The 15,953-nt window shown below is 47.9% G+C and overlaps 1 protein-coding gene across 1 annotated transcript in view; it reads left to right on the forward strand.

Moving 5' to 3' along the window:
- The window catches only part of itgav (integrin, alpha V), a 40,544-nt gene that overhangs the window by 15,120 nt on the left and 9,471 nt on the right, over positions 1 to 15,953 (forward strand). Inside the window, exons 3-19 of the mRNA XM_072443978.1 lie at positions 2 to 24; positions 94 to 187; positions 1,345 to 1,390; positions 1,661 to 1,768; positions 2,855 to 2,910; positions 2,999 to 3,159; positions 3,815 to 3,952; positions 5,324 to 5,391; positions 7,619 to 7,763; positions 7,932 to 8,024; positions 9,807 to 9,886; positions 10,818 to 10,898; positions 11,084 to 11,189; positions 11,751 to 11,909; positions 12,345 to 12,479; positions 15,553 to 15,666; positions 15,741 to 15,848. Of these exons, the coding sequence (XP_072300079.1) occupies positions 2 to 24; positions 94 to 187; positions 1,345 to 1,390; positions 1,661 to 1,768; positions 2,855 to 2,910; positions 2,999 to 3,159; positions 3,815 to 3,952; positions 5,324 to 5,391; positions 7,619 to 7,763; positions 7,932 to 8,024; positions 9,807 to 9,886; positions 10,818 to 10,898; positions 11,084 to 11,189; positions 11,751 to 11,909; positions 12,345 to 12,479; positions 15,553 to 15,666; positions 15,741 to 15,848 (1,715 nt within the window). The remainder of the gene's footprint in view (position 1; positions 25 to 93; positions 188 to 1,344; positions 1,391 to 1,660; positions 1,769 to 2,854; positions 2,911 to 2,998; positions 3,160 to 3,814; positions 3,953 to 5,323; positions 5,392 to 7,618; positions 7,764 to 7,931; positions 8,025 to 9,806; positions 9,887 to 10,817; positions 10,899 to 11,083; positions 11,190 to 11,750; positions 11,910 to 12,344; positions 12,480 to 15,552; positions 15,667 to 15,740; positions 15,849 to 15,953) is intronic.

Below are 15,953 nucleotides of genomic sequence, written 5' to 3' on the forward strand. Positions count from 1 at the left end.
GGCCCCGACCCGACGCCGTCACAGGTAATATTACAAACGAGGGCGCGGCGGCGCTCGACCCACTGCAGACGCGTCATGAATCTCTGCTCTCAGGTCCTGCAGGGCAAATGGGCGTCCAGCTACATGCCTGCCAGTTTCGGATACTCCATGTCCGGCAAAACGGACATCGACCGGAACGGATACCCAGGTACTGAGCGTTTTTAAGACCCTTACGTTAGATTTCCACATCGTAGTTGAGTAAATAAGCTGCGAGTGAGTGGGGATCAAACTATACAAGGATTGACAGGGTTTTACATATGGTTCAGTCCAGTTCTTGTTGTTATGACCTTTCTTTTCTTTTCTTATTATTCCGGATTAGAAATGGGGATGTCACAATTATTGTGTGAAAAAACATCACGATTTTAACAATTATTCATGATTATTGAGACAAAACAACCGGGAAATCTTACAGTTTCTTTCATTTTCACTGTCTAACACGTTACTATTTCAGAATTTTGTGACCTGCTTTACAACGTTTTACTTTCTGAAAGACTAAAGTTAGATACGACAATAACAGCCTGATAAAGAAAGTTATTTGCATTTAGGACAATAGCTTGAACTAAAAAGATTTAATTTAGCTTCTAAAATCGTCAGTAATTATTTTCTTTGGTCCGTATTGTGTGTTCTTATTATTGTATTGTGATATTCTTGTAATAAATATCAATCTGGACTAAACTGTGACTAAACCAGAAGCCAGTCTTTGCGGAGACCATGATCATATAATATATAATAAACCAGAACAATTGGACTAAATCTGATCTAAACTGGGTCAAAAGCAGGACCAAGACAGAACTAAAACCACATTTAAACAGGAGTAAAAAATAATTTAATTTGAATTTAACCAAGATTATAAAATATCTGACTAACGCCTAAAAAAAAGAGACTCACCAGAATCCTATCAAGTCTTAATCCAAATGAACTGAGTAGAAAAACATCACAATTATTGAGACAGTGAAATTTGCGTCTTAAATAGTCACGATTATTGTTATTTTTTAGTTCCTACAATTATATTATGACCTGAATAATCACATAATAACCAGGATTATAACCAAATATTACTCATTTTTGGTTCTTTGTCATTTAATTTCAAATAATTAAGCTTTAAAACAAGACAAATCCTGCTTTTCAAGAACACGAGAACGCAAAAACTATTAGAAGTGTAAAATGACGCAAAAGATGCAGCAACTGAGTAAGTGAAACACATTTCTGTCCTTTTCTGCTCTCAAAAGGATCAAAATATGCCTTGGAGGTTGTGTTTTACTCCACATTCCACATTCATCTAACCTCAGCCCTTTTTCATTACAGATTTAATAGTCGGTGTTTTTGGAGCCGATAAAGCAGTTTTGTACAGGTAAACAACCTCTGTGTGTGTGTGGCGCCCCCTACTGCGCAGCGTGCCCGTTTGTTGCTGAAGTTGCCGGGTTTTAACGACGAGGCCACCCTGGTTCCAAAGGCTTTTTAGCTTAGCGCGCTTTTATCCGACAGACTTTTATAGAGGGCGTTTGCTCGGAGCATGCTAAAACAAATTGTCAGCAAAAAAAAAAAAGCAGAAGTTTGATTTGACACAAATCACGACCAGCGGAGTTTAGTGGTGAATGTTGGTGTGTTTTGTCTGCCGCAGAGCTCGCCCGGTGATCAGCGTGAACGCCACCATGGACCTGACGCCGCAGATCATAAACCCGGAGGAGAAGACGTGCACGCTGGCGGACAGCGGCGCCTCCGTGTCCTGGTGAGTGCGGCGCGGTCGTAGCGCGACGGTTTAAACATTTTCCCCCTTTGTCCCCAGTTTGTGTAAAGTTTATAATTGCACTTCCTGGTTGGACGTGAGGTAAACAAGAGCCAAACTCCCCATAAATGACAACAGTTCTGATCTGACACACAATAACACCATACAACACCTTTATTTAGTCCAACAATGGTTTAACTGTTTAACTGTCAGAAAAGTGTCTGTGTAAACCAGGGGTGGGCAAACTATGGCCCGTTTGTCTTTATAATCCGGCCCGCCAAACATGCCAAGTAATATACATTTTTTTTTTAATTATTTATTTATTTTTGCCCTTAGGCATCTGTTTGCACTTGTATCCTTAATACATATGACGTGAAATAAATAATAGATTCAATAGCCTATATTTGACAGAAAAATTATATTTTATTTGATATTTAATTTTTTGAATTTATTTTTTTTTCACACCTATGATCGCGGGCCGGCCCTCCGCTACTTGCCTGGATTCGAATATGGCCCTCGGAGGAAAATAATTGCCCACCCCTGGTCTAAACTGTCTGTGTCGCACACTGATGACATCACAGAGGGATCCAGCTCTACTTCCTGTACTTTTTTTTTTTTTTCCTCCACAATTTCTTTACAAACTGCCACGTATCGGAAGTATATCTATAATAAAATATTCACCACCGGAATCAGAAAAAAACAGGAGAACCTTCAGATGAACTTTAAGTAACCTGGGTTTTTGCCTTTGTAGTTGTTGCGTTCATTTTTTATTTTATTTTAAGATTTATGAATGTCACACACTGCAAGACGCGAGTTAAAGCCGCGGCTCCAGAGAATCTCCAGTAACGTTTAGATTCTCAGCTGATATGTAAATTGACGTGGCACAGTTCTGTAGTGGCACGAGAACTTGGGCGTGGCACGAGAACCTGGGCGTGGCAGTCGACGTAAACACTGGAGTCAAAACTGGACCATCGTTTTAATAAATGTTGTCTGTCTCAATGGTCTAATAATCCTCCATAATCACATCCACCCCAAAGGAAGGTTTAAAATTGAATTGTCTTATGTCTAAGTTTAATTCTTTGTTTCCAGTTTCAAGGTGAAGTACTGCCTGAAGGCCCGAGGCGTCGGAGCTCCCGCCTCGCTTAGTACGCGTCTTTTCTTTTTTCTCGTTGATGTATTTTTCTTAATTTGACTTGACGTAGTTCATTTCCGTTTCCTTTGACTGAACCGCAGCCTTCAAGGTGGACATTACGCTGGACCGTCTGAAACAGAAAGAAGCCACGAAGCGCGTCCTGTTCCTGCACAACAAATCGTCCCAATATTCCAAGAACCTGGGCGTGACCAACGACGGGAAGCTCACGCTGAGCTGCGAAGAGCTGGAAGTCTTCCTCCGAGTGAGTTTGAGTTAGATGAACTGTTTTCTGTTTCTTATACCGGCATTTAACCTGGTCCTGGTCCTGGTCCTGGTCCTGGTCCTGGTCTAGTCCAGTCCTGATCCTGGTCTAGTCCAGTCCTGATCCTGGTCTAGTCCAGTCCTGATCCTGGTCTAGTCCAGTCCTGATCCTGTCTAGTCCTGATCCTGGTCTAGTCCCTGTCTAGTCCTGATCCTGGTGTAGTCCCGGTCCAGTCCTGATCCTGGTCTAGTCCAGTCCTGATCCTGGTCTAGTCCTGATCCTGGTCTAGTCCCGGTCTAGTCCTGATCCTGGTGTAGTCCCGGTCTAGTCCTGATCCTGGTCTAGTCCTGATCCTGGTCTAGTCCTGATCCTGGTCTAGTCCCGGTCTAGTCTTGATCCTGGTCTAGTCCCGGTCTAGTCTTGATCCTGGTCTAGTCCTTATCCCGGTCTAGTCCGGGTCGGTCCTGGTCCTGGTCCTGGTCCTGGTCCTGGTCCTGGTCTAGGTCTAGGTCTAGATCTTGCTCTTGCTCTTGCTCTTGCTCTTGCTCTTGCTCTTGCTCTTGCTCTTGCTCTGGGTCTGGGTCTGGGTCTGGGTCTGGGTCTGGTCCTGGTCTGGTCCTGGTCCTGGTCTAAAGCCTTCTTTCTCCGCCCTCAGGACGACCGAGAGTTCAGAGATAAAATCACTCCCATCTCTGTGACGATGGAGTATTCTCTGGATTATCAGAGCGCCGCCGACGCCACCGGCCTCCTGCCCATCGTGGACATGTCGGCGCCCTCTAACATCACCAAACAGGTACTGCGCCCTCTAACATCACCAAACACGGGTACTGCGCCCTCTAACATCACCAAACACGGGTACTGCGCCCTCTAACATCACCAAACAGGTACTGCGCCCTCTAACATCACTAAACAGGTACTGCGCCCTCTAACATCACCAAACAGGTACTGCGCCCTCTAACATCACCAAACACGGGTACTGCGCCCTCTAACATCACCAAACAGGTACTGCGCCCTCTAACATCACCAAACACGGGTACTGCGCCCTCTAACATCACCAAACACGGGTACTGCGCCCTCTAACATCACCAAACACGGGTACTGCGCCCTCTAACATCACCAAACAGGTACTGCGCCCTCTAACATCACCATACACGGGTACTGCGCCCTCTAACATCACCAAACACGGGTACTGCGCCCTCTAACATCACCAAACAGGTACTGCGCCCTCTAACATCACCAAACAGGTACTGGGCCCTCTAACATCACCAAACACGGGTACTGCGCCCTCTAACATCACCAAACACGGGTACTGCGCCCTCTAACATCACCAAACAGGTACTGCGCCCTCTAACGTCACCAAACGGCTACTGCGCCCACCGGATGAGGAAGTATAAGCACCAAGAACTTCACGTACACGAATAAAGACGGTCCAAATGTCCGTGCTAACGCCTCCGTGTGCTCTCTTACAGCAGCTCACGCTAAGCTAAGCGGCTAACGTTAGCCACTTCGCAACTGTTTATTTAACAACGGTTTATTCATAATCCCGGCTCACGCTGCTTTTGTTTTGTTCTTTCTGCCGTGTGGTGTCTGAAGACCTGTCACTGTCCGCTGTCGCTGCACTGACCCCTAGTGGCCAGCATAGGACATTTGGACGGTGGTTAAAAAAAAAAATGATGTCTGAATGTCCACACGCTTCCTGCAGAGGGCACTATTTAGATTTTAGTGCCGTCCGAACGTCCCGCAGGTGAAAAACTAGTGACCGGTCTTTAACTGGACACAACAGACTGAATAAAGCAGAAAACAAAACACTCACTGCGCCGCAAAGTTGCTAGCGTCAGCTGCTAACCTTAGCTTGAGTCGCCGTCACAGGCTAAATGTTGAATAATCCAGTCCGCTTGTTGTTTAATGTAAGACCTGTGACTTGTGTGGCCATTATTAGTCCATAAAAATGTGCGTTTCAGACAGTTTTTACCAATATTTGTCACAGAAATCAGTTTTTTGCCACGAGGAGCTGAATCTGAACTGCTGAAGGACGTGTGAACTTAGCGCGTACAATGATTAGCTCGAGACCAAAGGGGAGTTTTACGGCCGCAGTGAAGTCGTTTTGTAGCTTCCCCCCCGGTGGGTTTCTGGTTTTAAAGCCCTCCTCTTCCTGTCCCCTCAGGCTCACATCCTGCTGGACTGCGGCGACGACAACATCTGCAAACCGGACCTCAAGCTGTCGGTGAAGAGGTGAGACCAGAAGCGCCGCGGTCTCGCTTTTATGATCGGCAATAAAATCCGGCTTTCCGAACGCGGCCGGGTCTAAACTTGGACTAAACTTGGACTAAACCTGGACTAAACCTGGACTAAACCTGGACTAAACCTGGACTAAACCTGGACTAAACCTGGACTAAACTTGGACTAAACTTGGACTAAACTTGGACTAAACTTGGACTAAACTTGGACTAAACTTGGACTAAACTTGGACTAAACTTGGACTAAACCTGGATTAAACCTGGACCCGGTCGAGAACGAGGCTAAAAACATGTACGCAGTCGTTTTAAATGAAGATGAACGCGAAGAACGACGGAAACATGAACGTATTTTCTCAAACAGCAGATGGCGCCAACAGTTTTAGGCCGTATTTTCCCGGCGACAAGTTAATAGATTAATCGCAACTATTCTTTTATTCGATTGCCTGACAACTGTTTTATAAGAGTTAAATGGACCACGTACAGACACCAGAACTCGCCGCGAGCCGAGAGAAGAGGTTTTCTTACTCGGACCGAGCCAGAATCACACATCGAGGACACGGGAAATGTCGGGTTTGCCGTTTCGAGGATAATCGCCGGGCGAATCGATCGGCGAACTAATCAGTCAGTTGAAAGCCTTCTCACCGTGGCGTTTTGACCGTAGCAAGCAGCAGAAGTTTATTATTATTATTATTATTATTTTAGACCGAGTTGTGGGCGGGGATAGGTGGAAAGTGGGAGGGGATAGGTGGAAGGTTTACGTCACCTTTAATCTCGACCTACATGAAGTTCTGTCGCAGTCTCGATTTCCTCCTCGGCGCGGCGCCACAAAAAGCTCGAAACGCTCCAATGACGGTCGATATAACGGCCGTCGTGACTTCTAGTTGTGTCCGGTCGCATGTCCAGTTGTGCGTCGCTGTGTGTCCAGTTGTGTGTCTGGTCGCGTGTCCAGTTGTGTGTCTGGTCGCGTGTCCAGTTGTGTGTCCGGTCGCGTGTCCAGTTGTGCGTCGCTGTGTGTCCGGTCGCGTGTCCAGTTGTGTGTCGCTGTGTGTCCGGTCGCGTGTCCAGTTGTGCGTCGCTGTGTGTCTGGTCGCGTGTCCAGTTGTGTGTCGCTGTGTGTCCGGTCGCGTGTCCAGTTGTGCGTCGCTGTGTGTCCGGTCGCGTGTCCAGTTGTGCGTCGCTGTGTGTCCGGTCGCGTGTCCAGTTGTGCGTCGCTGTGTGTCCGGTCGCGTGTCCAGTTGTGCGTCGCTGTGTGTCCGGTCGCGTGTCCAGTTGTGCGTCGCTGTGTGTCCGGTCGCGTGTCCAGTTGTGCGTCGCTGTGTGTCCGGTCGCGTGTCCAGTTGTGTGTCGCTGTGTGTCCGGTCGCGTGTCCAGTTGTGCGTCGCTGTGTGTCCGGTCGCGTGTCCAGTTGTATGTCGCTGTGTGTCCGGTCGCGTGTCCAGTTGTGCGTCGCTGTGTGTCCGGTCGCGTGTCCAGTTGTGCGTCGCTGTGTGTCTGGTCGCGTGTCCAGTTGTGCGTCGCTGTGTGTCTGGTCGCGTGTCCAGTTGTGTGTCGCTGTGTGTCCGGTCGCGTGTCCAGTTGTGCGTCGCTGTGTGTCCGGTCGCGTGTCCAGTTGTATGTCGCTGTGTGTCCGGTCGCGTGTCCAGTTGTGCGTCGCTGTGTGTCCGGTCGCGTGTCCAGTTGTGCGTCGCTGTGTGTCCGGTCGCGTGTCCAGTTGTGCGTCGCTGTGTGTCTGGTCGCGTGTCCAGTTGTGTGTCGCTGTGTGTCCGGTCGCGTGTCCAGTTGTGCGTCGCTGTGTGTCCGGTCGCGTGTCCAGTTGTGCGTCGCTGTGTGTCTGGTCGCGTGTCCAGTTGTGCGTCGCTGTGTGTCCGGTCGCGTGTCCAGTTGTATGTCGCTGTGTGTCCGGTCGCGTGTCCAGTTGTGCGTCGCTGTGTGTCTGGTCGCGTGTCCAGTTGTGCGTCGCTGTGTGTCCGGTCGCGTGTCCAGTTGTATGTCGCTGTGTGTCCGGTCGCGTGTCCAGTTGTGCGTCGCTGTGTGTCTGGTCGCGTGTCCAGTTGTGCGTCGCTGTGTGTCCGGTCGCGTGTCCAGTTGTGCGTCGCTGTGTGTCCGGTCGCGTGTCCAGTTGTGTGTCGCTGTGTGTCCGGTCGCGTGTCCAGTTGTGTGTCGCTGTGTGTCCGGTCGCATGTCCAGTTGTGCGTGGTCACGTGTGCTTCCTGCCCCTCCAGCGAGCCGCAGCAGATCTACATCGGCGACGACAACGCCCTGACGCTGGAGGTGAGCGCGGAGAACCAGGGCGAGGGCGCGTACGAGGCCGAGCTCCACGTGTTCCCCCCGCAGCAGGCCGACTTCACGGGCGTCGTCCGCAGCCAGGTGCTCTCCCCCGACATATACATTTGAAACTCTTGGTGGGTGGGTGGGTGCGGGTGTGATTTTCACTTTGTGTCATAAAGTACTTCCCTTTTATAATAACACTTATAATATATATAATTATAAATATGAGTATAAAGCTTTATAAACGCTGTGGTTTCCTCTGCTCAGACTCTGGCCCGACTCTCCTGCGCCTACAAGAAAGAGAACAACACCAAGATGGTGGTGTGTGACCTGGGAAACCCCATGAAGGGAGGAACCAAGGTGAGGCCCCGCCCTTTATTCACCGTACGCGCTTTATTCACCGCACGCGCTTTATGCACCGCACGCGCTTTATGCACCGCACGCGCTTTATTCACCGCACAGTGCTTTGTTCACCGCACGCGTTCACCGCACGCGCTGTATTCACCGTCCCGCGCTGTATTCACCGTCCCGCGCTGTATTCACCGTCCCGCGCTGTATTCACCGTCCCGCGCTGTATTCACCGTCCCGCGCTGTATTCACCGTCCCGCGCTTTGTTCACCGTCTCGTGCTTTGTTCACCGCACAGCGCTTTGTTCACCGCACACGCTTTATTCACCGCACACGCTTTATTCACCGTCCTGCGCTGTATTCACCGTCCCGCGCTGTATTCACCGTCCCGCGCTGTATTCACCGTCCCGTGCTTTGTTCACAGCACAGCGCTTTGTTCACCGCACAGCGCTTTGTTCACCGCACACGCTTTATTCACCGCACACGCTTTATTCACCGTCCTGCGCTGTATTCACCGTCCTGCGCTGTATTCACTGTCCTGCGCTGTATTCACCGTCCCGCGCTGTATTCACCGTCCCGCGCTGTATTCACCGTCCCGCGCTGTATTCACCGTCCCGCGCTGTATTCACCGTCCCGTGCTTTGTTCACCGTCCCGTGCTTTGTTCACCGTCCCGTGCTTTGTTCACCGCACAGTGCTTTGTTCACCGCACGCGTTCACCGCACGCGCTGTATTCACCGTCCCGCGCTGTATTCACCGTCCCGCGCTGTATTCACCGTCCCGTGCTTTGTTCACCGCACAGCGCTTTGTTCACCGCACACGCTTTATTCACCGTCCCGCGCTGTATTCACCGTCCCGCGCTGTATTCACCGTCCCGCGCTTTGTTCACCGCACGCGCTTTATTCACCGCACAGCGCTTTGTTCACCGCACAGCGCTTTGTTCACCGCACGCGCTGTATTCACCGTCCCGCGCTGTATTCACCGTCCCGTGCTTTGTTCACCGCACAGCGCTTTGTTCACCGCACACGCTTTATTCACCGTCCCGCGCTGTATTCACCGTCCCGCGCTGTATTCACCGTCCCGCGCTTTGTTCACCGCACGCGCTTTGTTCACCGCACAGCGCTTTGTTCACCGCACAGCGCTTTATTCACCGCACGCGCTGTATTCACCGTCCTGCGCTGTATTCACCGTCCTGCGCTGTATTCACCGTCCTGCGCTGTATTCACCGTCCTGCGCTGTATTCACCGTCCTGCGCTGTATTCACCGTCCTGCGCTGTATTCACCGTCCCGCGCTGTATTCACTGTCCCGCGCTGTATTCACTGTCCCGCGCTGTATTCACCGTCCCGCGCTGTATTCACCGTCCTGCGCTGTATTCACCGTCCTGCGCTGTATTCACCGTCCTGCGCTGTATTCACCGTCCCGCGCTGTATTCACTGTCCCGCGCTGTATTCACCGTCCTGCGCTGTATTCACCGTCCTGCGCTGTATTCACCGTCCCGCGCTGTATTCACTGTCCCGCGCTGTATTCACCGTCCTGCGCTGTATTCACCGTCCTGCGCTGTATTCACTGTCCCGCGCTGTATTCACCGTCCCGCGCTGTATTCACCGTCCTGCGCTGTATTCACCGTCCTGCGCTGTATTCACCGTCCTGCGCTGTATTCACCGCACGCTGTTTATTCGTGTTAATGTTGTTCTCGTCCGGTCATTTTCTCTTCTCGTTTTATTGTCGTTCTTCCCGTTGCAGTTAAACCTCTTGTCGTCATTCGCCTGATTTGTTGTCGTTTTCTGCCGCTGCAGGTTCTGGCCGAGTTGCGCTTTAGCGTCCACCAGCTCTCGGACGAGGACACGTCGGTCAAGTTTGAACTACAAGTCGTCAGGTATTTCAAAAAAAGAAAGTGTGCGCAAGTTACAACCGGACTCAAAATAAACCGAATATAAGGTCTAATCCATCGACACGGACAGTAATTAGCTTCTGTTGTCATTTGCTCCGTGTCGACGTTAGCAACATTAGCACGACAATGTGTTTGTAACTGCAGAGGCAGCTTCAGACAGCAGGGGGCAGTAGAGAGACACTAAAGAGTCCTGGTTTAGACTGAACCAGGGACTAAACCAGGGACTAAACCAGGGACTAAACCAGGGACTAAACCAGGGACTAAACCAGGGACTAAACCAGGACTAAACCAGGACTAAACCAGGACTAAACCAGGACTAAACCAGGACTAAACCAGGACTAAACCCGGACATACCAGGGACTAAACCAGGGACTAAACCAGGGACTAAACCAGGGACTAAACCAGGGACTAAACCAGGACTAAACCAGGACTAAACCAGGACTAAACCCGGACATACCAGGGACTAAACCAGGGACTAAACCAGGGACTAAACCAGGGACTAAACCAGGGACTAAACCAGGGACTAAACCAAGACTAAACCAGGACTAAACCAGGACTAAACCAGGACTAAACCCGGACATACCAGGGACTAAACCAGGGACTAAACCAGGGACTAAACCAGGGACTAAACCAGGGACTAAGCTGGCCCCAAACCAGGTCGTCATTTCTTGTAATTCATCAGTTGTAATTTATAATTTTAATCCTTAACTGGACAGTGGAAAATGTTAATCTGAATGTCAAAAGAGAATAAAAACCCTAACCCTAACCCTTTTCATAATAAATAAAGTTAATTCATAAATGTTCCGTCTCGTCTCCTCCTGTCGCCACATTTGGCCTCTGTAAATGTGCTCTTCTTTTCTGTGCCTTGAATATGAATAAATAAATGCTGTTGATGGATTCTTGGTTTTCTTCTCAGCTCAAACCAGTTCAACAACATCAGCCCTCGAGTGTCCAGCACCACCAAACTGGCCGTGCTCGCCAAAGTGGCCATCCGAGGGTAAGACCAGGACCAGGACCAGGACCAGGACCAGGACCAGGACCAGGACCAGGACCAGGACCAGGACCAGGACTTACTCATAATGAAACCAGACTTAACTGGTTTCATTATGAGTAAGGCCTAAACAATGAACAAACCACAGTAAATATCATTAAATAGTAACATATTATTCTTCTTATTCCCAGGTCTTCAAATCCAGGTCAGGTCCTTCTGCCGATCACAAACTGGAAACCTCGAGTGCCTCCCGTTGTCGGGGACGACATCGGGCCCCAGATCGTCCTGGTCTATGAGGTAATCGCTCTGTTCAGACATTAAGTCATTGTGGTAGTCAGTGAGCTAAAGCGTGAGCTAAGGCGAGGGCTTAAGGTTGGGCAGAGTCGTGGGCAGAGTCGTGGGCAGAGTCGTGGGCTAAAGGGTGACTGTGCCCCCGTCTCCCTGACCGTGCCCCCCGTCGCGTGTCTCCCTGACCGTGCCCCCCGTCGCGTGTCTCCCTGACCGTGCCCCCCGGCGCGTCTCTCCCTGACCGTGCCCCCCGTCGCGTGTCTCCCTGACCGTGCCCCCCGGCGCGTCTCTCCCTGACCGTGCCCCCCGGCGCGTCTCTCCCTGACCGTGCCCCCCGTCGCGTCTCTCCCTGACCGTGCCCCCCGTCGCGTCTCTCCCTGACCGTGCCCCCTGGCGCGTCTCTCTCTGACCGTGCCCCCCGTCGCGTGTCTCCCTGACCGTGCCCCCCGTCGCGTGTCTCCCTGACCGTGCGCCCCGTCGCGTGTCTCCCTGACCGTGCGCCCCGTCGCGTGTCTCCCTGACCGTGCGCCCCGTCGCGTGTCTCCCTGACCGTGCCCCTGTCCTGTGCAGCTGCTGAACAGTGGCCCGAGCACCTTCTCCAAGGCGTCTCTGGAGGTGGAGGTTCCATTTCACTTCAGGAACGGCTCCGTGCTCTACGTCACCAGCTTCGACACCGAGGGGCCCATCAACTGCACCACGGACACCGAGATCAACCCGCTCAACGTGTCGGTGAGGACGGGATTCAGGATTTAGGATCTAGGATTCAGGATTTAGATTTAGGATGTAGGATGGAATCGGTACAATCAGAATGTTAAAGCTTGTTAGCGTAAACCCAGTGATGGAAAGTAACAAAGCACAAACGTAAAAGTATCTGTACTTAGCGTCATTTTTCACAGTGGATACGTTTTACTTTTACTTCATTACATTTAAGAGTAGATTTATGTACTAACTACTTCACTACTTATTTGAACTGTACTGAAAAGTAGACAGAAAAATTAAGGAATTGATTTGACTGCCCCGCTGACTGAAGATCAGCCCAAAACAGAACTGCCAGCGATTATTCATATTATTGAAAAAAATATATGGAGAACAGAGATGACACAGAACACGTTTTAAGTTCATAAACACGTTAAAAGTGTGGACGATGGCGTGTGGTTTTTTTAGAATCCGGTAACGCCAGAGAAAAACATGACCGGCGGGATTCCTCCCCGGGAAAGAGAGACGGAGGGACGCAACCGGAACCACGTCCGGAAACGAGACCTGGAGTCCCGGGACGCGCTGGGAGACGTGCAGAATCTGGTAAAAAAACACAACAATGGTTCTTTCTGCTGATGTTTGCTGTGGTCTTGCACTTTCACATCACAGTTCACACCGGAGAACGAGCAGACAAAAGAACATAAGGCGTATAGACACATGACAAACATTATACGTACCACTTTGGCCTGCTGTTTTAGTTTGTGTCAACCACAGTGTAATTGCAGAGCCGGAAGAAGTTTTCGCAACCTTAAACTGGATTTGGAGAAACTCAAGATTTTTTTTATATTCATTAGTAGTAGTATTATATTTATTTATTATATTATTCACTTTTTTATAATTTATTATTTTCTTTCTAAAAAATATTATTATAATTTATATTATTCGCTTTTTTATAATTTATTTTCTTTTTTTAGGCCCGAGCGCCACAAGCTGGCGAGAGGCCTATTAATCTCGTAAGGCCGTGCGAAGCACGGCTGCGAAAGTGCGCACGTAGTGCGCACGAAATCGAGCGCAAAGCGCTCGCCCACTTCCAAACACTCACTAACGCACTCCTTCACTCATGCACGCCCCGTGCATACTAATTAGTAGTAGGAAAATGGAACATTACCGTTGTAAACGGGCGAAGCCCGTGCAAAAGTGCGCACTAAACGAGCACTTTACATTGGGATGACGACCGCTTCGCGGTCGTCATCCCCATATAAAGCACTCATTTGCGCTAAGTAGCTCACGAATACGTTCCCCATCTCTTGCATGTTCCGTGCATATAAGCATGTAATGCAAAAAATGAACATTATTACTGTGTAGAGGGCCAAAAACACAAAGTGGGCGGAGCCCACTCAAAATTAACGAAAGTACCCGTCAGTGACCAGGGACCCACACCATGAGGTAGGAAAGCGCGAGTGCTTTCCGAAAATGTATAGTTTATGATATTTGGAAAATGGGAAACATTGTTTTCGTATCGGAATATTATTCTTTCTTTCTTTCTTTCTTCTTCTCGGGACCAACCCCCCTATTTTTCACCCAGTGAACATTGACGAAAAGTCACAAAAATTTGCACACCTCTAAAAATCGTGCCTCTCTACATTCTGGCTATTTCCCTTTTCTAAAATAAAAAAAATTGGCGCGTCAGCGCCCCCAAATGTACCAAAAATGCATTGAGAGATGGGAAATGACCCAAAAAAAATCTGATCGTAGAATCATGAAATTTGGCGCAGAGATAGATGGTGACAAGAGAAGTAAAAAATATTATTACGGCAACGCCGTCCGCCCAACCAAATGTCGGCCATATTGCTTCAAAAATGGCTAAACATGACTTCGGAGTTTTTCCAAACGTCGTACTTTTACGAACTCCTCCCAGGGCGTTGGCTCTAAAAAGCTGAAATTTGGTGAAAATGCTACTGAGGAGTGGGACATCAAAAGTTATTCAAATTACATTGATACCTGTCACGGTCTCTGAGCGGCGAAGCCGCAAACTGTAGCAAGAATTTCAGAAATCTCCCAAATTTAACATTTCTGCCGTTTGCGCAGATAAAGTCCGAATTGCGTCAAATTAGAATCAGTTGTTAAACTCTTTGCCCTAAACCTACTTGAAGTGAAATAAATTAAATTGGAGCCACAGCGCCCCCTACAGATTTTATATGGAGGTTAAATATTTAGTTTTGCGAAATTATATGAAATTTGACACACAACTCAATTTTGGCATCCCCATCAAAAAAGTCAATGAGACCCATGTCATAATTGTTATGGCGTTGCCGTAACGATGACCGAAACCTTCCATGTTATTCCAATGGGGAAATCGCCAGAACATGTTTACACTTTAGACTTTCACAAACTCCTCTTAGGGCGTTAGATATATTAACCTGAAATTTGGTGAGACTCATCTTCAGGGGTAGACCATCAAAAGTTATCCACATTTTTATTCAAAGAGTCACGGTGTCTGTGCCGCACATTTTGCCAAGAATTCAAAATAAAATAGCTTTTTGATGGTAAAACAAAGGGGAGAAGATGTGACAGTGTCACAGATTCAGCAGTAGGCGTAATAAAAGGACAATTGGGGCGCGTTAGCGCCCCCTCCTCTTGCGGCGTGGCGGCGGCGTAGCGAGGGCCGATCATTGCCGCTTGCGGCTATATTTTGTTATTATTATTAGTTTTGTATTCATTAGTAGTAGTAGTAGTATTATATTTATATTTATGTATTTTATTAACTTTTTACTATTTTCTTTTTTTATTATGAATATAATTATTTTATTATTATTATTTTTGTATTCATTAGTAGTAGTATTATATTTATTATTTAATTCACTTTTGTATCATTTATTATTATTATTTTATTATTAATATTATTATTATTTAAATTCATTTGTAGTATTATATTTTATTCACTTTTTTAATCATTTATTATTTTCTTTTTATTATTATTAGTATTATTTTTGTATTCATTAGTAGTATGATATTTATTATTCTATTCACTTTTTTATCATTTATTATTTTCTTTTATTAATATTATTATTTTTGTATTCTTTATTATTTTAAACTTTTCCAAAATTGGTCAAATGTGTCCATTTTCAAATGAATTATGACTCTGAGAAACGTAACATTTCCATTATTGCTTAAAATGAAATGCCACAAAAAACACAAATAAGAATCGAGTCAAATACACGTTTCTTACATGTATTCTAAACACACCAGTGCCCTCTAGTGGTGAAATAAGTGAACTACAGTCACATATTGAAATGTTTGAATCTGGTCTCCACTTGTTCATTTCGCCCATTTACATTCTGGTTTTATTATTATTCAACAGTCTTTTAGTTTATGGAAATATACTTTTAGTCATAATTTAAGTCAACAAAAAATGAAGATAAGTTTAGTCATTATGATTACATTTTATATAATTGGGTTCACACTCTTAGCCCAGTTTGAGGCTTGATTTGGTCTCGTTTTCGTCCTGGTTTAGTTCTGTCCGGTCCAGGTTTAGTCCCGGGTTTAGTCCCAGTTTGGACGTGTCGTTTTGAGTATGAACGCAGCCTCGGTCAGCAAAAACGGCCATTTGAGTGGACCGAGCCGGACACTGGCGGGACGTTTGATTGGCTCATGATGCGTTGGGTTTCCCCTCCAGGACTGCACCGCGGCCGACTGCCTGTCGCTCAGGTGTCAAGTCGGACGTCTGGAAAGAGGAAAGAACGCCATTTTGTTTGTTTACTCGAGGCTGGACGTGAACAACTTCCTCCGGGTAAGTGTCCAGATGCTCCAGGAGAAGGACCCTGCGGTGTTACTCACGCGTTTGTTCATTTCGCACGTCTTTAGGTGGAAAATCAGAACCGTTCGTATGTGATCCAGTCCAAAGCGTCCTTCAGCGTCATCGAGACCCCGTACAAGAAGCTGGACTTTGACCTGCCTTCAAACAGCACCAGCGTAAGTCCTGAACGTGTGCGGCTTTAGTCTCATTTTTAGACCTGGTTTAGTCTCATTCTAGACCCGGTTTAGTCTCATTTAAGACCCGGTTTAGTCTAATTTTAG

This window comes from Eucyclogobius newberryi, unplaced genomic scaffold, assembly GCF_026437365.1.
Source record: "Eucyclogobius newberryi isolate DKJ021-1_F unplaced genomic scaffold, fEucNew1.0.hap1 SCAF_14, whole genome shotgun sequence".
In the NCBI taxonomy this organism is placed as follows: Eukaryota; Metazoa; Chordata; class Actinopteri; order Gobiiformes; family Gobiidae; genus Eucyclogobius; species Eucyclogobius newberryi.